This window comes from Rattus norvegicus, chromosome 5 (assembly GCF_036323735.1).
Source record: "Rattus norvegicus strain BN/NHsdMcwi chromosome 5, GRCr8, whole genome shotgun sequence".
NCBI lineage: Eukaryota > Metazoa > Chordata > Mammalia > Rodentia > Muridae > Rattus > Rattus norvegicus.
In genome coordinates, this window is record NC_086023.1 from 72963704 (window position 1) to 72988028 (window position 24325).

Consider the following 24325-nt stretch of genomic DNA (forward strand, 5'->3'; position numbering starts at 1 on the left):
AAAAGTGTAGGTCCAGAAAGTTAAGTATCTATGTCCCATATTTTCTTGTATTGATATTTGCAAAACCAACTGTCATGTATCTCCAGGTGGCACCGGTGTACTATGGTGGCTATATGCAAAGCAGAGAAGGTCCCCCAAAGAAACAGTTATTCCTGAACAGCTTCAGATCGCGGAAGACAATCTGCGGGCGCTCCTCATCTATGCCATTTCTGCTACGGTGTTCACTGTGAGTTGGATGCCAGTGGAGAGAGATCTCAGTGTTATGTGCATGTGATCCTAAACGGAATGGAAACTCACTCTGGCCATAGTGGAGTTCCAGTTCCAAGTCTGGTAGAGGCTTCTCTGATTAATGAATGTCCTTTGATGCAACTGTTCGTTCTGCCCTGCGTGCTTTTTTGAGTTAATTTTCACTTGGGATGTTTATATTGACATTTGCTAATAACACATTTTTATTGTCATAGTATAATTACATTTTTGGAAACAGTTTTCCATATTGCTGAATAATACATTAAGAAGTACAATATTGTTCCTCTTACTTGTCCATTTGTTATTTTCCCTTTTATTTAAGACTTACCTTTTAACAATAGATGTGGTATTGTGATATGCATTCTACTTAAACATGTGTTATATAGCGAAAAATCTTACTGACTAGCCTATAGTTAAGTGAGAGATAATCTCAAGGTTTGTTTGTTTGTTTGGTTTTTTTTTTTTGAGCAGGCTAATAATAACAATAATGGCATTAAAAGTATTGGCCCCAAAGATACTTGTTAGTTACGCTTCTTCGACTAGAGTTCTTTATGCTAGCTTCAAGAGGTGGAGACTGAGTAGCAAGAACCCACCTAAGGAGTTTCAGGCAACAAGAGATGAAGCACAGAGTACTTTCCTTGCTTGAGCTGGTGGAACGTAGCTCTGCCAACACTGCTCAGAGTGATAGGCACCTCTGTGCAAATGAAGAGTCTAGTCCTGACTGACAACACATTTCAGCTGTAATTACTGGGGAAAGGGAAGGTCTTCATAGACTGAGAAAGTTGCATTAGAAGTGTGCACGGCTCTGCAGTTTGTGTTTTCCAGTTAGAGACGCGGCGCTCTCCCTTCTTCCCTCCGCTCAGGTCATTCTCTTCCTGATCATGCTGGTTATGCGTAAACGCGTCGCTCTCACCATCGCCTTGTTCCACGTGGCTGGCAAGGTCTTCATACACCTGCCTCTGCTAGTCTTCCAGCCCTTCTGGACTTTTTTTGCTCTCGTCTTATTTTGGGCATACTGGATAATGACACTTCTCTTCCTTGGCACTACTGGTAAGAAGAAATGCAGTTTCTTCCTCCTGTTTATGAATCTAATTTGCACCCGTGTATTTTAAGTCATCAGAGAGGGTTGGGTGTGTAGCTCAGTATAGAATGTTTGCCCACATGAGTGACAGCCTGTTGATTCCTAGTGCACACACACACACACACACACACACACACACACACACACACAATACACACACTACACACACACACACTACACACACACAATACACTACACACACACTACACACACACAATACACACTACACACACACTATACACACACACTACACACTACACACACAATACACACTACACACACACAATACACACACTACACACACACACACACACACACACACACACACACCCCAGAGAGATACAATTCTTCATACATTTGTTGACAAAGATACAGTAGCCATCAATCTTAACAAGAGTGGGCACCCATAACATATTCCCAACTTCATGACTTTTAGCAGATCTTAGCAATTAGGATCTAAGCCAGCTACACCCTAACACTGTTTAATTTCAAGAGGGTCATGGATTTGAAGTGAATTCTCAGTTTGCTTAGGTATTTGGATCCATTTTGTAACGAATTAATAAATTCATAGCCTCTGAGCCTTGCTTTACAGTCCAGAGTCATCCTGGACTACTCTTGAGTTCCTGATATGGTAGTGGACTCAGGACCAAATGTTAAGACATTGGTGTTAACCTTGAGAGGTGAGGTTAGTGATAGTGACTTTGTGTGAAGCTTCTCTGTCCAGTCAGTTCAGACTCCATAAAGGAATAGGACATTATTTCTATGCTTAGAGAATGGTTTAGATCTATAATTACTAGACAAATAAAACCCTGGAAAGAAAGAAAGAAAAAGAGACAGGCAGACAGACTGGGAGGGAGGAAGGAAGGGAGGGAGGGAGGGAGAAAGCAACAATTGATGTGTTTGAACATTCAGGCCCAAATAACTGATAATAGAATTAGAACTATATTTAAATAGATTAGTTTAAACACTTTTGTCGATGCTTTAGAAGAGACCAAAATGTGTAATTGTGTAATGTATAGTTTTACAACTTTTTAAAGCTATGAGGATCGAGTCCCTTAGTGAAGCACTAAGAGCCGGCATATTTACGCCTAGGTCGCAGGGAGTGGCATGTGTTGTGGGAAATCCTGCTGCTCTCTTACGTTCAGTAGCCAAGTGTCTTGGTTTCTGCTTTATGTGATGCTTCTTTGTTGCCTTGACATTTTCCCAGGCAGTGCTGTTCAGAATGAACAAGGTTTCGTGGAGTACAAAATCTCTGGGCCTTTGCAGTACATGTGGTGGTACCACGTGGTCGGCCTGATTTGGATCAGTGAGTTCATTCTCGCCTGTCAGCAGATGACTGTGGCAGGAGCTGTGGTAACATACTACTTTACAAGGTGAGGCTTCTTTACCTGTGAGAAAACCCTAGTTCATTCGGGTAGCCATGGCTACAGGAGAAGATAGTGGGGCTGAGGCTACAACAGGTTCACTTCTGTTTGTTTGTTTGTTTGTTTGTTTGTTGTTTGTTTGTTTGTTTGAAGACGGAGTTGGAAAGGAATGTGACCAACATACAGTTGATAACTCTGTGGTTGGTTATTCCTTCTTTCACACTTGGCTATAATTGCCTAAAACCCAGTTCCAGCACAGCAGACTCTGATGGGACCTAAGGACCTATAAGGAAGTAAACTTTGTTGAGTGTCAGGTGTAAAAAGCCTCATTTGTTTCTCTCAGAAGAACTGTTGTGAGACCCCTTTGCTAACTTCAGGATTGAGACCTAAAGGAATAAGCCTTACAGTAGTGTATTCTCAAGAGCTACAGTGTTTTTGAGACAGCTGGCTGGCCCACACTAGGCTGGCCTGAGACTTAGAGGTCTGCTGCCTCTGCCTGTTCTACACCACACCTGGCCAGCTGTAGACTGTTTCTTAAAATTCCATTTTCTAATGATACAACTTATTCCTTAAATAGTCATTAATAAGAACTTGCAAAACCAGTTTGATCTAAAGTGGAGAGCTTAGTAATTGCTCTGTTGATGTTGTAGAGATGTGAAGCTGATTTTGTAACATTTTTAGTGGTTACTTTGTCAGTTTCTCCTAAAGCTAGATAATATTGCTGTGTGTGTGTTTTTTTTTTTACATTGCAGTCGATTCCAGACCATATATATTTGTGTTTCCTTCCTGTTCTAGACTTTGTTTTAATTATCATCTTGATCATTTTAAAAACAGGGATAAACGGAATTTGCCTTTCACACCTATTCTGGCATCAGTGAACCGCCTTATTCGTTACCACCTCGGTACTGTGGCCAAAGGATCCTTCATTATCACCCTCGTCAAGATCCCCAGGATGATCCTTATGTATATCCACAGTCAGCTCAAAGGGAAGGTAAGAGTGCTATGCTTAGTCAGGTTCTCTTGGGCACACCAGACCTCATTTCTGCACATAGTAGGATATAAATGTTTTCTTCAGAGGCTGAACAAAGTGGGATCCCATTCTTCCTCCCTATCTCCCATCTATATATCCCACATGCCCTGAAAAAAAATGTCTGGTACAGCTCAGTTAGCCAAATGTCCCCGTAAGTGACAGCAGAGGTCAGTGAGTCTAACAGTAAGTCTCTTAACCTCTGAGCAGAACCAGGGGAAGTGGCCTTTGACATTGGTCTGGGAAAGGATTTTCCTCTTTGAACAGGAAGAACAAGAAACCAAAGTGAGCCTGAGGAGTCAAGAAATCCACAAAATCTGTAAATCTCCTGAAGGGTTAACTGACTAACATATATGAATCCCTACTGACTAACATATATGAATCCCTACTGACTAACATATATGATGAATTCCTACTGACTAACATATGAATCCCCACTAACCTATATGAATCCCTACTGACTGACTAACATATATGAATCCCTACTGACTGACTAACATATATGAATTCCTACTGACTAACATATATGAATCCCTACTGACTAACATATATGAATCCCTACTGACTAACATATATGATGAATTCCTACTGACTAACATATATGAATCCCTACTGACTAGCATATATGATGAATTCCTACTGACTAACATATATGAATCCCTATTGACTAACATATATGAATCCCTACTGACTAACATATATGATGAATCCCTACTGACTAACATATATGATGAATTCCTACTGACTAACATATGAATCCCCACTGACTAACCTATATGAATCCCTACTGACTGACTAACATATATGAATCCCCACTGACTAACATATATGAATCCCTACTGACTAACATATATGAATCCCTACTGACTAACATATATGAATCCCTACTGACTAACATATATGATGAATTCCTACTGACTAACATATATGAATTCCTACTGACTAACATATATGATGAATTCCTACTGACTAACATATATGAATCCCCACTGACTAACATATATGAATCCCTACTGACTAACATATATGAATCCCTACTGACTAACATATATGAATCCCTACTGACTAACATATATGAATCCCTACTGACTGACTAACATATAGAATCCCCACTGACTTTGGAAGTAGTGTGAACTTCAACATAGTTTTGTTCCCAACCTGCCTTTTCCTGGAAACTGGTCCTGACTCCCTTCTCCAAGCACGTTCTCTCCCTCTTCTGCACCCTCACACCATACTGTCACCAACCACACCAACTCTAACCATTCGGTGTCTGACATTTATTTTGTCTTGCTGGTTCTCTATGTCTTCCTCTAGCATATATGCAGTCGTTAGTAAATAAATTGTTGTTTTGAAGTGATTTGAAAATAATTCAGCCATTATATTGGAAGAGGGAAGGCATGGGTATGGAGGCCCTGAAATTATACTGTGGCTTTAAAATCTTAATGTTTCTCGCATTTGAAGGGATGCTCATGGTGATTAGATTTTTGCTTCTGTGTTTGTTTATTGTTCTGCCTTTTCCTCTCTCAGGAAAACGCTTGTGCACGATGCATGCTGAAATCCTGCATTTGCTGCCTTTGGTGTCTTGAAAAGTGCCTGAGCTACTTAAACCAGGTAACGTACACTATGTGTGACCCACTTTCAAACGGACATGTGCCGTTCCTCCTTCCAGGATAAATTAATTGAACTCAATTGAAAGAAACTGCGTTTTTCTTCTGGTATTATACATCGTTCCTTGACTGAGTATGCTTGTTCCTGTTTTTAAACTAGAGTGTTTGCTCACTGACATCGTTATTATGTTAATTTTAGTTTTAATACATGGATAAACATGTCATCTTTCTGAAAAAAATGGTCCCTATTCTCTTAATTCACATTTTCTTTTGTTTGGTTGCTTTTTTGTTTGGTTAGTTTGGATTTTCTTTTTCTTTTTTCTTTTTTTTTTCTTTTTTTGTTCTTGCATTATTTAAGTAGTGTTTGAAAGCTTTACTTCAGTAGAAATCTTGCGTGGGTACTTGGTCCTTTTTAGACCCTGACTCCTCTGCACAGTCTCTGCTCTTGGCAGATAGCTTGTTTTTTGTTGTTTTGTTTTGGTCAAACACTGAGATCTCTCAAGTATTGACCTGAGGAATATTATCAGAGAAAGTGTTGTTTCTTTTCTGTCTCTGTGTCTCTGTGTGTGTCTACATGCATGGAACCCTCATGTGTGTGTGTGTGTGTCTCGTCTCTGTGTGCATCTACATGTGTGGAGTCCTGGAGTAGATGTGTCCATGTCTCTGTGTGTGTGCACCCACATAGTAGAGTCCTGAGGTCGGTGTCTAATGTCTTCCCCTTCCGTTGACCACCTGTGTTTTGAGACAGGGTCTTCTCTCTCTGAACCTAGAGCTTGCTGATGTAGTTAGCCTTGTTGGTCACTCAGTTCTGGGATTACAAGTGTGTGGCACTGTGCCCAGATTTTACATGATTCTAAGGACTCAAGTCCTCATGCATGGCAAGCACTTTACCGACTGAGCCACTGTCCCAGCCCTAGGAAATACTACTTTGAAGGCTGATTGAAGGGGTTGACACTTGGGGACACAGGTTAGGCCTCCCTCTGTGTTTCTCTATCTAAACAAATAGAACGTGCTGGGGAGTTACCTTGTCCTCATTTGCCCTGTCGTTTACTGTGTTGTCTGTGTGTCTGTGTGTGTGAATGCATATGTGTATATGTGTGTGTGTCTATGTGTGTGTCTCTGTGTGTGTCCTGCATAGCTAGTGTGTTTGCCCCCTGAGCATCTTGTTTATTGTGTGTGGTGTGTGTGTGTCTGTGTGTGTCTGTGTGTCTGTCTGTGTTTGTGTGTTGTGTGTATGTGTGTGTGTCTGTGTGTGTGTGTGTGTGCACGCGCGCACGCTGCATAGCTAGCATGTTTGCCCCTTGAGCCCTTGCCAGCCCTTTTCATCGTCTATTTTTTTATTTTTATTTTATTTGTATGAGTACACTGTAGCTGTGTTCAGACACACCATTAAGGGGGCATTGGATCCCATTTCAGATGGTTGTGAGCCACCGTGTGGTTGCTGGGAATTGAACTCAGGACCTCTAGAAGAATAGTCAGTGCTCTTAACTGCTGAGCCATCTCTCCAGCCCTCATCGCCTATTTTTTGTTTACTTTCCCATTCCCTAACGATCAATTTGAATGTATTGATGCCCTCATTCAGCAAGCCAAAGCGAAATTGACTTTCTTACCACTCACCTCTAAGCGATTGACTTTCCCGTCACTTATCCATAACCCCTGTGCTTCCCATTCACTGTATATTATCCATAAGGTGGGCGTTCTGTGGCACTGGTATTGAGCATGCCTGGACTTTATTGAGTGAGCTCTGTGGGGAATACAGAGTAAGTGGATATAATGCTTCATTATATTCAGTAGGAATATATTCAACGTGCTTTTATAGATCATATTATTATCTGTGGATTACGAGTGTTTGGAAATTCATTTAAGAATATTAGTAACACCCAGAGCAACCAAAATTTGAACTGGGAACAACTGATAGATGTAGTAAATGTCATTGCCCTTAGATGGTGTGCTTCCGTAGTAGCTTATCCTCTGGATGACAGACTTAGATTGTCTCTCTGGTCTCTGATTTCCCTGTGCCAGAAATCCATCATTGGAAAGACTCCCTGCAGTGGCCCAGCCTCTGCTGAGCTTCAGGTCAGGCCTAGGAAGAACATTAAGGAATTGAAACTGCAAGTCACTTCTTTATCTTAACCCGTAGCCCGACAGCCACTTAAAGGCAGAAATCTTGTTTGCTTTGTCTTCTCAGAGGGTTGCAAAGTGTCTGATGCACAGGCACAGTTGGTCTTCAGGTGCCTTTAGAATGAATTATTAGTTATGCCAGTGCCGTGTAGGTTCTAAAGGTCTCTGAGAGTCAACTCCAGTTCAGAACCTCTCATAATGAAGCCATGCATCTGTCGTGAAGAGAGGAAAAACACATTATGTCAAGTAATCAGTGCCCAGTGGAATCAACCCAGCCTTTCTATCATATCTCACACCTTCAGTATGGTTACATCATTTCAGTAAAGCACCACACATAAGCACTGTGACCCAGATGCCTGGCAGAAACAGCTTAAGAAAAGGAAATTTTTTTTTGGCTCATGGTAGAGTCAGCTCCTCATGGCAGGAGTATATGGTGGCTGCTTTTACCATCCACTGAAAGTTTCAAGTGTTTAATAGAACACAGGGAAATGGTGGTGCTGGTTACAATGCTAGCTGATGAGAACCGCATACCACACCGTACTGCCCGTCACTGTGCCTCATGCGTTCCATGAAGAAGTCCCATTTAAAGGTCCGTTTTATCCAGCACTCTGTAGGAGTCTGTCCTCTCCTTGTGTTGGCCCATTCGAGCCTTTTGCTGTTTCTACTGAAGTTTGCATGCAGCCTCTGAAAACCTGGAGCAGAGCTAAAAAACTCAGGCATGTCAAGGGGCAGTTGGGAAGTCTAAAACAATATAGACAGTGATGGAGAGTGAACCGAAGGAACGCTGTGTCATCTGAAGCAGGGAGTCGTGACTGAGGTCTTCCAGTCCATAGTCATGTAAGTTTGTAGACTGTCTCTAGTGTTAGTTTCCCCAGTTTTCCAAGGAAGAAACACACACACACACACACACACACACACACACACACACACACACACACCAAAATTCTAAATGTTTATGTTTTGTCTTCTGCTATTAAAGTACTGACAGTTAATTTAGAAAACAAACACCTCTGCCCCGAAAAAAGACCAAACAAACAAAACCCAAGTGAGCCTGAATAAACAGTGCTTAGGGCTACCTGGGGTCAGTTATCCCTGGGCCAACAGTTTGTTGCCACTGCTGAAAAGGATTTACCGAGGAGAACTGAAACACCATTTATTATTTATAGCGTAGGTGCTAGAATTGTACAGACAAACAGTGACCTGTGAGCACTCCTTGTTCATTAGCGCTGGACAGGACGTGAAGGCGATGACACGTCTGTCTAACTGAATTCATATTAGGTACAGAGATTGTTACAAGCAGAACGTGTTTTCCTTTGGGCACTGGAGCACAGTGGTCTACCCTGGCACCATTTGGGACTAGCTGTTTAACACTCTGCTCACTGATGAGCTCTTAGACTCGTAAAGCTTTTTTCTGTGAGCAGGATTCATAGCAAATAATTTTTTAGGGTATTGCAATATGCACCATCCTAGTGTAAATATAATATAAACAAGGCACTTTTTCCTCTGCTTTAGAGACAAGAGAACCGAGGTTGGCACGTTGTGGCAGATTGCTTGTCCTCGAGGTAGAAGGAGTTTGTAAGCCCAGCTTTGTCCAGCCCTCTCCTTTATCTCACCCTGCTTCCAGGAGTGTGTGTGTGTGTGTGTGTGTGTGTGTGTGTGTGTGTGTGTGTGTACTTAAAGAACACAAAATACATTTTTCCAGACTATGCAAATGGTTCACATTTCCATATGTCAGCTGTAGACTACAGGAAAGTTTAGCTAGCAAGGGTCAGATCCTCGGAGAAGGTTGGAATGATGGTAACAGAGAAGTCGGGGGTACATGGAGCCTCTAACTCAAAGAGATCCCTGGTGGAACTGGAAGAGAGAACATCATAGGTAAACTTGACTCGTTCCTAAGAACCTAATTGATTTTAATAGGTCTTCTTATTCAGGCTTTGTGGCTCGGACTGTATTCCCAGCACTTGAGAGGCTAAGGCAGGATGATCAGGATTCAGAGATGGCTGTTCCTGGGCTACAGAGTGAGTTGCAGGCCAACCTGAGATATACAGTAAAGCCCTGTTTTAGAGGAAAACAAAAAACAAAAACACCCAGCTGGGCATTGGTGGCCACACCTTGGATGCAGAGGCAGGTGAAGCTCTGGTAGTTCAAAGCCAGCCTGGTCTACAGAACGAGTTCCTGGACAGCTAGCTACACAGAGAAGCCTTGTCTCAAAATATTTTTTTAAATTAATAAATTAAATAAATAAAAATAATAAATGAATTACTTAGAGTTGCCCAATTTTCTTAATTCTGGACATAATAATGAAATTTAGATTAGGATCAGTTAGGATCAGTTTTATTAGATTTTTTTATTCTAGTTTATGTATATGAATGTTTGGCCTGAATATATGTATGCCTAGTGCCCACAAAGGCCAGAAGAGGGCACAGATCCTCTGCAACTGGATTTAAGGTACAGTTGTGAGCTACCACGTGGGTACTCGGGAAACTGGACCTGCGCCCTCTGGAAGTGTGCTGCTATGGGAGGGTATTTTCTTCTGAAGATTCATTTGTCTGTGATAGCTTACAGCACAGGAGATCAGGGCTGAGGATGTGGCTCAGTGGCAGAACATTTACCTGAGAAACATAAGCATCAGAAAAGTGAAATAAATAACAGAGGAAGTAAGGTTTCCTCATCAAAGGATTCATGTCCCACATCACTGAAAACTGTTTCCAGTAAATCATTGGGTAAAGAACTAGCCAGGCAGGGTATGCATGCTATAATCCAGGCACGGTGGAGGTAGAGGCAGGAGGATCAGGAGTTTAAGGCCATCTCAGCTCTATAGCAAGTTTGAGACCAGGCTAAACGACATAGCGCCTCTTGTCTCAACCACAGAATAAATAACTCAATAAAACAGTTATGAAGGCCTGGGCTGTGGCTCGTTCCATCACTTGGCTGGGACCTTTGAGGTCTAAGGTTTACTTCACAGCGCCAAGGTGGGAAGTAAGAGGAACAAGAATTATAATAAAGTTTGCTAAAAGACTGGAAGCTAGCAGAGCATGGAGTGGTCACTTTAGGCCCTATTTTTAAAAGGATGAGGAAGCAGGTCCTGGAGACTCTCCCTACCTTAGTTTTGATCCTCAGCAATACTGCAGCATAGAGGACACTTCTCTCTAGAAAGAACCAGAAAACGTCTTAGCGTCTTGTTTGTGGGCCATGCAATCTCAGTTATAAGCACTTGTTTCAGCCAAACGAGCAGGACATTGTCCCAGTAAACCTTTATTTATGAAGGTGGCCAGCAGGCCAGGCATAGCCATGGCCCTTAGGTGGTGGCTTGACCATCCTTGCTCTGGAATAAATAACTAGATGGGACTTTTTATGAGTGCTTGGGGAGTTTGTGAGCACAGGGGACCATTCTGTGCTCTTCAAGAATAGGTCTGGCCGCAGCAGTTGCTTTCCATAGTTTTCCAGCAGGGAGACTGTAACACAAGTTCAAAAGATGGTTTATTTTTACTTTACTGAGGCATTTTTGTAGAATGTTTCAAAAGGAGTTTTTGTAGAAGACAGAAAAAAAAATGTGGAGCACTGCAGTTGGGCTGTTAATTCTTTGGTTTCTGCTGTTGTCTAGCTGACAGAACATGTGGGCAGATGACGGTGTAAGGAAGCAAGGAATGAAGGGATGAGGGGATTAATTAATTAATTAATTAATTGATGCAAACAGAAAAGCAAAGATCTCATTTTTTTTAGTACTGTATCTTTTAACTTTTGAAATAAACATATCCAGGTAATAAATTACCAGTTTTATGATGAGAGTCTGTATCCGAGTCCTGCTGGAGCACTGGAGTGTTCTGGCTTCCTACTGGCCCCATAACAGTCGTCTACCATTTGGTTGTAGTTTTTTTTCCCCTCACCTCTGGAATGTTCTGCATTTTGAGCCAACAAAGAAATGGCTAGCAGTGTACCCTGGATCCATTTATTCACAAATCAGAGATATCCAGGAGAGTTTAAATTATAAATAACTTTTGGAAGACAGAGAGGAAGTTCATGGGTGTCCAAATTAAGAGGACTTGAAAGAGGCTCCATTTACCACAGCGGTTTCCTCTAGACCATCCATCCGGCTCTGGCGCCCATGCTCAGTTTCCAGTCTTATTTTACATGAAAGCCGTGGGTTTTACTGCAGTCTTTTCACAAGATGTATTGTAAGCATACATGGTTTGTGCCTTTCAAAATTACATTTCTGGTGACTGATAAAACCTGCCTCTTTTTTCTCTCCTAGAATGCATACACAGCCACAGCCATCAATAGCACCAACTTCTGCACCTCAGCAAAGGATGCCTTCGTCATTCTAGTGGAGAATGCTCTGCGAGTGGCTGCCATCAACACAGTGGGGGACTTCATGTTATTCCTAGGCAAGGTGAGGCTACCTGTACTGTCTGAGACACACGTAATGTCTGAATTAATGTACAGAATTTTGTTCTTTAATTAAAAAAAAAATGATGTAGCCTAGCATAGAACTAGAAGTCATTTACTACGAGGCAAACATTTATGATGCCTTAATATGCATTGACTGCTTCTTAATTTACTTTACAGGTATTACGTTCATTTAATCTTCATAATAACTTTATGAGCTAAGCTGTGTTATTCTCGGTTAACAGGCCTGCAGGTTTTTTTGTTTTCATTCTTAAAGAAGAAACCAGGAGGGATATAGCTCACTAAAATACTTACTAGCACGTACAAAACCATGACTCCAATCCCCAGAACCACACGTACAAAGGGAATAAAAAAGAATTAAGGGAACAGTCTATGTAGTGATGGCAGTTGTGTAGACATCTGGTTCCCATCAGCTTGACATGAACCTAGACATGTCTGTGAAGAGGCAGTCTTCACTGAGAAAGTGCCTCTGTGAGATTGGACTCTAGGCCGGTCTGTGGAGTCATTTCCTTGATGGCCATTGATGTGGGAGGGCCCAGCCCGTGGGCAGGTGGTCCTGTGTTGCATAAGAACAGACTAAGCCGAGCATGAAGGGCAAGCCAGCCAGCAGCACTCTCCACAGCCTCAGTTCCTGCTTCCAGGCTGTGCCTTGAGCCCCTGCCCTGACTTTCAGCGATGGCATGTTACATGAAAGTGTAAGAGGAGACGGACCCTCACCCTTCCGTGTTATATTTGGTCTTAGCGGTAGGAAAGTTACCAAGGCAGGGATGATATTGCATCTGGAGTACGGGGTCTAACAGACTGGCTTAAGCTCATGCTGCTGATGTGTGACTGTACCCTTGGTATAATGGCAGGGATACATTGTTACTGTTATAAATCTCCCAGGGCATCTAGGACAGTGGTGTTTGTGCTTGACACATTGTTGATTTATTTTTTTTTTTTTTGTGAATGTTAGCAGTTTTGGTATAATGTTAGATGTTATTATATAAAAACCCTTTTAAAATAGAGCTGTTAGGGAACAAGACCTACTTTCCTTAGAGCTGAGAAAAAGAGTTTATTCCACGCTATCAAAACCTTCTAAATTATAAATAGCATCATACTTAGATTCATCGCGCCTGTATTTAAAACCACAGGCTATTTAAGAGATTTGAAAAGTGAAAGAATTATACATGTTGCAGCATCGTCAGAATGCCATTCTGCATGCCTGTGCCCTTCCAGATGGGTGTTTCTGTGGGGACCCATCACAGCATGCATACCTGTTCCTCGAACTCTTTCTTTGACACCGTCTCATGCACCTTCTCTGTGTCGCCTCGATGATCCTCATAGTTACTCACAGACAGTAGGGTTGGTGCCCGTTAAAGGCCACTATTATACATGGGGGTGGGGCAGCCACTGTGCCCTTAAAATGTCTCTGAGAAAAACAAAAACTTGTTTGGTCTGGTGGAAGCATAGCCTTGTGTGTTTTGAAGTGTGCAGCATCCTAAGGAACTGTCATCTGAAAACAGTTAAGGATAATTACTTTGAATATTGTAATTAAGTTTATATTATAACAGATTTTCTCGTGTCATGTTTGTATATGAGAGGACATTTTTATAGTGAAGGTGAAATGCGTCAGTGTGCATTAAGAGTCAAGAGCAGGGTTTGATGGTGTTTCTGATTGCATGTATGATGCATGTTGATTCAGCAAGGGCTTAAGAGTCTCTGTTTTATTTATACTGTTTTTATTTACAAATTCTTATCCCTAGAGCTAAAATAGAATGAGTCTCTGAGCGTATGCGTGCGCGCGCGCGCGCGCACACACACACACACACACACACACAGTGAGAAAGAGTTATACTGACTGCCTTATCATCCCCTGGAAGGTGACTTATTACTGTTAGCTTTTTATATTTCATAGCAGAGGAAACGGAAGTGTAGAGAGGGAATTGACTGGCCACTTTGAGAACTAGAATGTGGCAAGGCTGGATGGAGGTGATGTCCATGCCTGTCTGACCTGTCCATGCCATAATTGTTATTTCAACTAACATCAGATTTGCCCTTGGACTTTTGCAGAGATGTCTTTTTATTTAATAATCATGTTGATGTCAGAACTACCCCCAACAATAATTCTAAGTACATGGAAAGTAGCTTTACTTATAATAGGAGCCTTTTGTAAACAGTGTAATGCTGAGAACTAGAGAAAATGGCTGGATATAAAAGCCGGCCGGGCAAACCATGTTCTTATTGTGAGTTTAGAACACGATGAAGAAATGTATGTAATTCAGACAGTGGAAAGGCTGGGATGTCATATTACTGTTTATAAAATGTGTGTTAAGGACCAGAGCTGAAGCTCAGTGACAGACATATGCATAAGGCCCTAGGCATGGTCTCCAGCACCGTGAAACAGAGAACTAGTAATCTTCGCCTCCTTCCCCTGAGACAAAGCTTCTTTGTATACCCGCCCTGGCTGTCCTGAAACTCACTTTGTAGGGCTGGCCTTAAACTCAGATTCAGCTGCCTCTGTCTCCCAAGTGGCGAGATAGAAAGGTGTACACCACCATGCCCGCTTGAGTCCCTTAAAGTGTGCATTAGAAGGATGAAAGCTAGTAGCCCAGACATTAACAGAAGACAGCCCTACACTTCTCTTCATGAGGTTCCCTACTTAGACAGCTTCGCTCTACTCAGTATGTCCCTCTATAAGGAACAGTGCATAAACATCAAAACCATGGCTTGTAAACTGGTTTGTGGCTTTTGTTTTTAACATGCTAGTAATCTGACTGAAGCTTTTCTTTAGACTTATCATATCTTTCTATTCACGCCACAAATACAGACTGTTTACTTTCAGCGTACTACAGACTGTCCTGGGTGTCCTCTGTGTGCTAACACAGCTTGGTGGTCTGAGAGGGGAAATCTATATCCTTTCTTTTCATTTGATATTAGAAGCATTCCTAATTTCAGTGAACATTTTCTAAACATGCTTATACACTTGTATCATTTCTTCACTAATCCTCTGGTGCATGTGTTTTTGAATACGTAAACCATTCTCAAGTTTTTACTCCTACAAGTTAAATTGTGATGAAACTTTCTGTACAAATACACCCATGTTAAATATTGCTAGCTTAGTTCAGTCTTAGAAGCCTAGAATTGCAATTGATTAGCGTTCTTAATATGATTTCCTAAATTAATGTTTTAATAACAACATAAATGGAGACTGGAGAGATAGCTTAGGGGTTAAGAGCATTTACCACTCTTGCAGAGGACCCAGGTCCACTTTCAAGCACCCACCAGTGGTTAACAAATATCTGTCCCTCTAATTCTAGAGAGACGCCTTCTTCTGGCCTCCCTGGGCACAGACGCACATGCAATACACACACATACATACATGTCGGCAAACCACTCATACATACATGTCGGCAAATACTCATACTCATAAAATTAAAATATTTTACAATAGCATTAGTGAAAATTACCTTTAAAACTGTAAGATAATGCTCAGTTTGCATACTAGGTAAATACTAACTATAAAACATTTGATAGGGTTGGGATTTTTTGGTTTTTTTTTTTTTTGGTTTATATCTGAGTCAGTGCATTGCATGCATTATAATTCAATTATGATGAGGGCAAAGGGGAAATGCTTTGCTGTTGATAGTGAGGATGCTGCAAGGTTCTTCCTGCCTGCTCTCAGCACTGGGTATAAAGTGATTCTAGAGGTTTCTTGTTTTAAAGCCTGGTGCTAAGCAAAGAGCCAGAGAAGAGTGTCTAAGATTCAGAAAGTCCATACCCAATACATGCTGGCTTTTCCCCTGCAAAGAATCCTGGGGTTAGTACCATGTGGTCATTGTTTGAATGGAACCTGATCCTTACTCTGTGACCTTGGACAGGCTGGCTGACATTTCCAAGGGTGCTCCCCAACTAAGTAATGGGGTGGATAATGCTTGCCATCAAGTATTTGTCGGATTATTGGCAATCTGGTATAAACCATGCTAAAAGGACGATAAAATCTATGAAGCGAGGACGCGCCTGAGTGTATCGTTCCTCACAGCAGGCAAGCTGACTGCTCTGTCATTTTAGTATGGACGTGGATGCCCTGGGTACCTTTTGTTTCACACATACCTACTCTTCACAGAAATTACATTATGTTCACCATGTATTCCATAAGAAATAAAATATGAAACACAGAAAAAGTTTTAAGACTAGAGATGAATGTTGTAGCATCATTTATATCTGAAAACCATATCAATCTCAAATAGTAGAAAAAAATGGTTAAATTTTAAATCACTCATAAGATAAAATTGTACAATTAAGCAAGTATCTGCAGAACATTTATAATTCTCTTAAATTATGAAGTTTTTATTGTTTTGTATACAATATGGTTTCATGTATGTGGGGATACTTAGGAAAAGCATACCAATTTCAGCATCAACAATTTTATGAATGCAAACCAATATTAAAAAAATATACATACATTTATTTTAAAATTCATTAGCAGATTATCAATGGGTTGGGTTTTTTCAGGAACCATATGACATTTGAGAAACTAAGTTATCTTTAGTCATGAATCATCTAATCAGTGTTCTTAAATTTATATGATGTATGATATATGATGAGTAAAGTTGATGATTCATGTGGGTGTGTGTAGTGTGTACATTTTAGTTTGAGGTGGTCATGTAACTGTCATTGATGAAGAGTTTTCTTAAGTCTGCAGCAATGAAGAACTGTGGCTGGCTCCATGGGGTCTCAAGTGTGGTCTCTGCTCTCTCCGCTGCAGGTGCTGATAGTCTGCAGCACGGGCCTGGCTGGGATTATGCTGCTCAACTACCAGCAAGATTACACAGTGTGGGTGCTGCCTCTCATCATCGTCTGCCTCTTTGCTTTCCTAGTCGCTCATTGCTTCCTGTCCATTTACGAAATGGTAGTGGATGTGTTGTTTTTGTGTTTTGCCATTGATACAAAATACAATGATGGGAGCCCAGGCCGAGAATTCTATATGGACAAAGTCCTAATGGTAAGTACCTGGAATGGCCTCCACTGCTTGAGAGAGAAAAATGATAACAATGTTTACAGAATACTCCTTGTGGATGATAACAATGTTTTCTAAAATACTTCTCCTGGATGATAACAATGTTTCCAAAATACTCATGGTTAATTCCCACAAAGTAACTCAGTATTAAAATTAAAGAACTGAATCAGGACTGGAGTTTGCCTTGGAGAAACTGAGGTAGGTCTTCCTGGTACAGAAAACACCATTTTTCAGATCCACCCATTGGGACAGTACTCTAACCATTCACTGTACCATCCTGCCTGGCCCCTTCTCTGTGCTAAATGGATTTGAATAGACTTTTAAACATGTCTTCTAGCTACTGAACAGAGTGCCCTTTCCCAAAGTAGCTCTTCTGAGACAAAAGCCACAAGGATCCTGTCTGCCTTTCTCCAGCAACCTCTTATCCAAGGCTATTGCTGTCAACCCTAGTTAAAATCCATTACCCTAAATCCCACAAGCTGGATTGAGGGTTCATGGAATACAGGAAGCAGCCCATAAGGGTCAAAGTACTTTGTATTGACTATCTGCAAGCATTTTGCATCCAGATTTTTCTGTGAAGCCCCTGAGGTTCCTCTGTATTAGAAATTTAACTAAAATTGAAACAGTTTAAAAACCATATTAAAATGCTTTAAAGACTGAAGAATGGGTCTGAGCACTTGTTGCTCTGACAGAGAATCAGGTATCAGTTCCCAGCACTCCCACCACACCTCCATCACTTTCTGTCACTTCAGTCCCAGGGCGCCCACACCCTCTTCTGGCTCATTCAGCCCCTGCACACACATGGAGCACATAGGTAATATCCAGTCACCTACCCATACATATACATAAAATAAAAAAAAAATTGAATACAGCTTTATCATTATTAAATGATACCGAACCAAAGATACTTAGGAATGGTTGTGATACTTGAAATGACAAGCCATTTTGTGGGAGTGTGAGGTACCCAGTTGACTCTGAAGTAAATATTTGAATAAAAGAGATACTTTTTTTCCTTCAGCAGTGAAAATTGAAGGTAATTGGACTCACCTGTTTGATACTGGCGTCCCTGATAGCATCATCAACTCAATTTTGGACGCTTTCCCAAGTCCTAAATGAATTCTGACTGGCTGGTTTCATGTGGAATTGGATCTGTATTTCAGTTTCTTGTAATTATAGAGCAGTTCAAGGGGGGAAATTCCCATTTTTTTTTAACACACTGACTGATCAGATAATGTATTTTTTTTTTTAAATAGGTAAACCGTCACTGTGTAGCCCATACTGACCTTGCACTTGTGCTCTTCCTGCCTCAGCCTCCCTGGTGTTGGGATTGGAGGCGGGGACCACCATGCTTGGCAGGAATGCAGATGGTAGGGAGGAAGTGCTCTGGAGCTCAGCTAGAGCAGGGCAGCCCCTGGGGATGCTCCGCCTCTGACCACTTCTGACCACCGGTTCCAGCTGATGGTTTCCATATTTCTGTGTTACAGAATAATATGTAGAGCGGGATACGGATGCTATGAAGGAGGAAAGAGCAAGGCTAGATCAATATTTTAAGGTAGCTGACATGCGGCTTGGTTTTGGTTTTTTGAGGGGGGTACTTTTGAAAGTATTTCGTGGCTACTAATATTACTTCCTAGTTCTCTGTTTTAAGTACAGGTTTATAAGTAGGATGTGGTTGTGTGTGCCTACTGGTGAGTGAAAATTGCCGTGAGTTTAAAGCCAGCCTGGCCCACATAGTGAAATCCTGTCTAAATTTTTTTTTAAAAAAATTATAATTCAAAGTAGAAGCTTTTGAAACAAAGTGGCTTTGGTTCAATTGTCCTTGATATGGAAAATAAAATGAACAAAAATGATATTCTAACCCTGGAAAAGCAAACCCTTAAAATGTTGAATAAAATTACCTCCTAGAGCCATAGTGAAATTATCAAAATGGGTGAGGGAAGGAAGATTTTTATATCTACGAATTGCAATCCAAACCAGCCAACCTAGCCGTTTTCTTCTTCATTCAAAGTACCATTTACCACACTAAGGTTGGGTCATTAAAACTCACCTACCGACTGAAATCTAAGACGGTCCCCAAATTAATGCCATGTGGTCCATATTTTGCAGGAGTTTGTGGAAAACAGTAGGAAAGCAATGAAAGAAGCTGGTAAGGGAGGCGCCGCGGATGCCCGAGAGCTAAAGCCGATGGTAGGTGGCGATGAGGAGGTGGCTGCCCTCCACGACTTTCCCTTTCACTTCTTCTCTGTCTGTGTCTTCACTGACTGCACGTCCTCTGGAGAAGCGTTTGTTGTCTGTATCACGCAGGACATGCTGCTCTTTCTGTTTGCCTGCTTACCCATCACTTGGATGGCAGAGGTCCTGTCACAACTGAGACTACCACCTGTGAAAGCGAGCTGAAAGGAACAGCGGCCCTGCCAGCCAGCGCTCAGGGGCCAGGGCGACCGCTTGCCTCCAAGTGAAAGCTGTTTTTCTTGCTGTCAGTATTTAGTTTTCATCCCACGGGACACGTCGGGGTGTCTTTGAACCGGCAGGTCGTTTCAATCATTCTAGAAGGTGATCGTGAAAGTTCCTTTCAGCTTGCTAAAGTTCATAATTCCTCCTTTTTTAAAAACAATATTGTTCTGTTTACATTGCTGTCCTTCCCTCTGCGGACTCTCTCTTCTCTTGCCCAGACTGCACTTTCTTTGCTGTTGTTATTTCTGTTTGTTTATTTGGTTTGGTTTTGAGTTATCGTTGCCTCCAAGAAGGCGATTTCCATCAATACCCACATGCCATCTTGGGAAGACAGTCTGCTCACACCTCCATTGTAAAAGGAATCAAGTTCTCCAACCTGTCACAGGTAATAGATAGAGTTAATAGGTAGATGACTGATACTTAGGTAGACAGACATACAGATCGACAGACAGACAGAAATTAATATATGGGTAGATGGATACATAGATGATAGATGATGTTGATCAATAATAGGTAGCCAGACAGATGATAGATTTTTTTTTTTAATTTGGGGGAGAAAAATGACTTCATCAGTTTAGCATCCCCTGACTTGTTTCTCTTGGAGATATTCCCACATCTCAAAGCTACCCTGGTCTGATTGGAATGATGCTGCCAAGTCAATCGTGACATGAAGAAATGTCACATGTGCTGCCTGGTTGTCCTCACTGTTTAAAGAATCCAAGCCTGAAACTTTAAAGGGACATATATAAAAACCTGTGAAGGGACAGGCTTGCCTCGCCCTCCTTTGTGGTGGTCGAAATTTCCACTGACTCAGTCTTCAGTAATAAGCATTTTTAAGAAAGGTAGAAATATTTAAAGTTGAAGACCAGCCAATTTGGCCATGGACACGGCATGTATTTCCATTGTGATTCTTAGCAAGGAACAGATGAATTCTGATAGCCCGGAATACCAGTATCCTTTCCCTACCAGAAACGCTGATTTATAGTCACTGATCCTAAGAGGATTGCCCAAGTCGCATAGCATTCCGTCAGAGGCCACAGCCTTTTCCTAACTGCTTTCCACCGTGGCCCATACCACGTGAAAAGTATTAACGTCCCCTTTCATCAGTCTGTAGCTTCCCTACAAGCTCTGTCCCGAGCGCATCTTTTGTGTGCATTGTCCTTCTGATGGGCACTACAGCATTTGACGCCCAAGGATGCCATTGTGAAGAAGTCTCCCCAACTCTGAAACAGTGGAGAACATGACTTAGATTACAGCCCAGTTTCTGACGCATGCCATTAAACATTTCTTCTCATGCCCAGTAAACATGTGGAGTTGACGCCTACTGTGCACCACCCCTTGTGGACGTAACGAACTATCTGAGCGCTTCGGCACTGAAGCAAGGGTGTTATAGGAAATGAGCCGCCTGTCCTCATTTGCTGGGCTTCTCCTCAAATAGAAGCTGTCCTCACAAGCATCACGTCTGTCTCACTATACATACAGCAGCACCACTGCCGTCTGTCTGTCTCTCACCCTGTGGGCTGTGTCTGCATTTAGATTTTGTTTCTTATTATTATAGCCTGTAAAAACATTTTTTTTTTTTAGGAAGATGTGGCTTTTAGATTGTCTTCTTGATTGGGTATTGTTAAACTAAATGAGAAACTGCCACTTTCCTTCTTGAACTATTCAAAAGAGCCTCACTAGTTTAAAACCCTTTCAAGATTCATGAGGTCTCTGTACAGTTCTCAGGAACCGTTTGCTGAATGGGGTGACTTGCTTTTGGAGAAAGGGCTGTCTGCTTGCTGGACAAGGTTTCTCTAGGGTGTGGGCTGTAGTAGGACGTTGTGTGTGTCTCACTGGTGGCCCTGAAAGATGGCCTGCAGAATTCCAGCATCTTGGGCTCCAGAGAGGAGCCTCCACCTGTGTTGCCTTGTTGCTGTTGTGACCATGTGTGTATACTAATAGCATCATCACTCATATCTCCTTTCAGCGGTAATTTTCTAAGATTATCCTCTGTATGGCTTTGTTTTCTAGGCTTCGGGAGCAAGTTCTGCTTGAACATAGCCGGCGGTTATGGACCCCATTGACATTCCAAAACAATATATACACATAACTATGTATTTGTGTGTGTGGGTGTGTGTATATATGTATATGTATGTGTGTGTATATATATATATGTATATGTATATACACACACACACATAATCAGCCAAAATCAGAGAAAAGGAACAGGGATTTAATACCTTTTTTATGCTTATTTTTGTCAAACATGTACTCCTTTCATACGGGTGGCTTTTACAAGGCAACTTCCGTCATTTAATGTTTTCAATTGTAATTGTCTTAATGGAAATGTTAGATTCATATCTGATTAAAGTTTTTAATAACTAGAGGAAATTTTAACTTTAGTTACTTAACCTAGATAAAAATTATTGTACCAAATCCTTGTGTAAGTTTTTGCAGGGGTGATTTCCCTGGTGTATGTTTAAAACCAGTATCTCATTTTACGGATGCATAAGTCCTAGTGTGTCAGACTAGGCATGTGCGTTCAGATAAATAAGAGATTTCTCCAGTCTGTTTTCTCCAATCCAAGAAGCCATGCCATTTTTCTTTGAGAAGCATGTGAGTGGGCCCACCGTGGGAAATTTCATAATAGCTCATGCATTTGTCAGCCAACATTCAAAAGTACCCAACTGCTCAGGTATCTGTAGTTTACCCTAATGCTTCTGTAGAAGAAAGTAGGAAACAGAGAGGGAAAGGGGTAGATAGTCTTTATTATGCAAACTTTTTTCTTGTGTTTTGTTTCTTTCCTCTTTGATTTTTAGTAGCACCCGCCACACATCCATGTGCCTGATCTGAAAGGAGGCTGGGGCACCCAGCCAAGTGTAACCTTTCTGTGTATTAATTTTCAGCCTAGGTAATTCTAGAAAGGATAAAAGAAGAAAGAAACAAGAAGCACGACGCACTGAGCATTCCAGTGCTCTGTTTCAGAGGCAGGTCAGGAGCTTAGGGTTAAACGGCCATCTCTTCAAATGCTTGCTCTAAAGTCTGAACACACCGGCAGGTGCTCCACTCCTTGGTTATTCCTCGTATCCAGAGTTCTACAGTGTTTCACTGAAGAACCGGTTGGTGTTGATCCTCAAGTGTGAATGTGCTTTATGTTTGGGGGTACGTTTGGGGTTTCTTGTTTTGCCGGGTTTTTTTTTTTTTTATTTCTAAAGCTTACCAGATATGAATGGCTAATATTCCATTGTTCTGCTTATTGTAATGGTGAATGCTTTAAGAAAAAAAAAGTGTAATTTGCTAAGAATAATTCATGATCTGTTTATGCGATAACTCCTTTTTGTTACAATTTTTTTAAAAAAAGCTATTTTTGTTAATGTAAAGTAAATATTTCAGAGCAAATTTTTTAAACTTATTGCACTAAATACAGGCTCTGTAAAAAAAAAAAAAAAAAGAAATTAAAAAAAAAAAGCCTCAGCATTTATCATTCCATGGAAGGAAGATCTTTTGAAAGAAAGCATTGCCTATAGAGGTAGATGTGAATTAGACTGGTGTTGTGGGGATTGCATACAATGTCCCGAGGGCTCAAGAAGCAGCTGCTTGCTAATGTGCTTCCTTTCAAAGGGTTGGACCTTTAAATTGCTGCAAAAGGTAAATTGTATTTTCTTTTTTAAGTACTGGTGTTCTTTAATCTAGCTAGGCTAAATTTTGCTAAATGCCTTGGTTTCTTTTCAAAGCTCATGAATATTTCTGAACCTTCAGAGTATTTGCAATAAGAGTCTGGATTAAAACAACAGTAAACCACACACACACACACACACACACACACACACACACACACACAATTAAGAGTGCATGTCTAAGCAGGATCTGGGAAGCCAGCATTGAGAAAGCATAGCTATTGTGAAATAATAATTCGCCAGAAATTACATCTAACATCTAGCGCTGCCAAATAGTGTCACTGTACTATTTTATATCATTCGAAATGGAATTCAATTCTGTAACTAACAACTGTCCTACTAGGTGAGAGAGAAAGATTATGTGAGAAAATCAGAATACCATGTGATTTGTAGATTTGGGACGTTCAGAAACATTGGGAACTAAATTTAGAATGGGCCAAAGCCTGGAAGATGGGTCTCACACCAGAAGACATTCCAGGAGCTAGCCATTTTAGGAGATGTCCCTCCAAAGTGTCGCGATGATGGCCTTGCACTTGGGAATCAGGTCCTGCTCACTTGGACATCCCTGCGTCATGGACTCTTGCTGCCCCCGTTCCATGTGCTCGCAATTCCAGCTACTGGAAGCCACCAGGAATGCTTTCTAATTATCATTTGCAACTAGAACTGTAATCAGAAAGAAAATTTGTATTTTTGTATAACTCGATTGTGTGCCATTTTATATAACAGGTCCTGTTTTACAAATAAATTTTGTTTTACTAACTTTGTGTTTAGAAATTATGCTCTATGTGTAACCATGTCATTTGAGTTCAATTAATTTCCAGGCTGTTTTCCCTGAATAAGTTTGTGTGCCACATAGTCATATGCAAGCATGCATATCTATTCCATGGGTGCACACAGAGAGATATTTGATGTATGGAATATCACTCTGCCCTGAGCTCCGTTCTTTGATTAATTCGAGAAAGCCTGGTGGAGGCTTCTTAGTGATCCCTGGTTTCTGCTTGGGTGCTCCTGCTGCCTCTTCCATTCATTTGCAAGTCCCTCTCCTAGCTATGGGCTTCCTGCCGTCCCCTCATCTGCACACTGCTTCCATCCTCTGCCCAAGTGAGAAGAATAGACCAAGAACAAAAATGATCTGTGAAGTCTGGACACCTGAATAACTTTATAAACCGTTTGCTCTGTCTCATGGCTTCCTCCTTTTTTCCCCCCATGATGGTTTTTCCAGTACCACACTCAGGAGTCTTGTCCCTGGAGTTAGGCTTGCGGTCACCTTTTATAAATGGTAGCGGTGTCCACCGTGCCACATGGTTTCTGCCACCAGATAATTAAGAGCCCCTGGTGCATGGTTTAGACCTCCTGGACG

The 24325-nt window shown here is 41.4% G+C and overlaps 1 protein-coding gene across 8 annotated transcripts in view; it reads left to right on the forward strand.

Moving 5' to 3' along the window:
- Slc44a1 (solute carrier family 44 member 1) overlaps positions 1 to 24325 on the forward strand; it is a 179957-nt gene that overhangs the window by 106381 nt on the left and 49251 nt on the right. For 3 of the 8 annotated variants that reach the window (XM_008763716.4, XM_039110885.2, XM_039110886.2), the window contains 9 exons: positions 87 to 226; positions 1110 to 1296; positions 2535 to 2700; positions 3526 to 3682; positions 5246 to 5329; positions 11699 to 11836; positions 16601 to 16837; positions 18959 to 19039; positions 21320 to 23724. In XM_008763716.4, the coding sequence (XP_008761938.1) occupies positions 87 to 226; positions 1110 to 1296; positions 2535 to 2700; positions 3526 to 3682; positions 5246 to 5329; positions 11699 to 11836; positions 16601 to 16837; positions 18959 to 19039; positions 21320 to 21343 (1214 nt within the window). In that variant the 3' untranslated portion in view covers positions 21344 to 23724. Of the gene's footprint in view, positions 1 to 86; positions 227 to 1109; positions 1297 to 2534; positions 2701 to 3525; positions 3683 to 5245; positions 5330 to 11698; positions 11837 to 16600; positions 16838 to 18958; positions 23867 to 24325 lie in introns of those variants that run through there. The other 5 variants (XM_008763717.3, NM_053492.4, XM_039110883.2 and 2 more) reach the window with 3 other exon arrangements.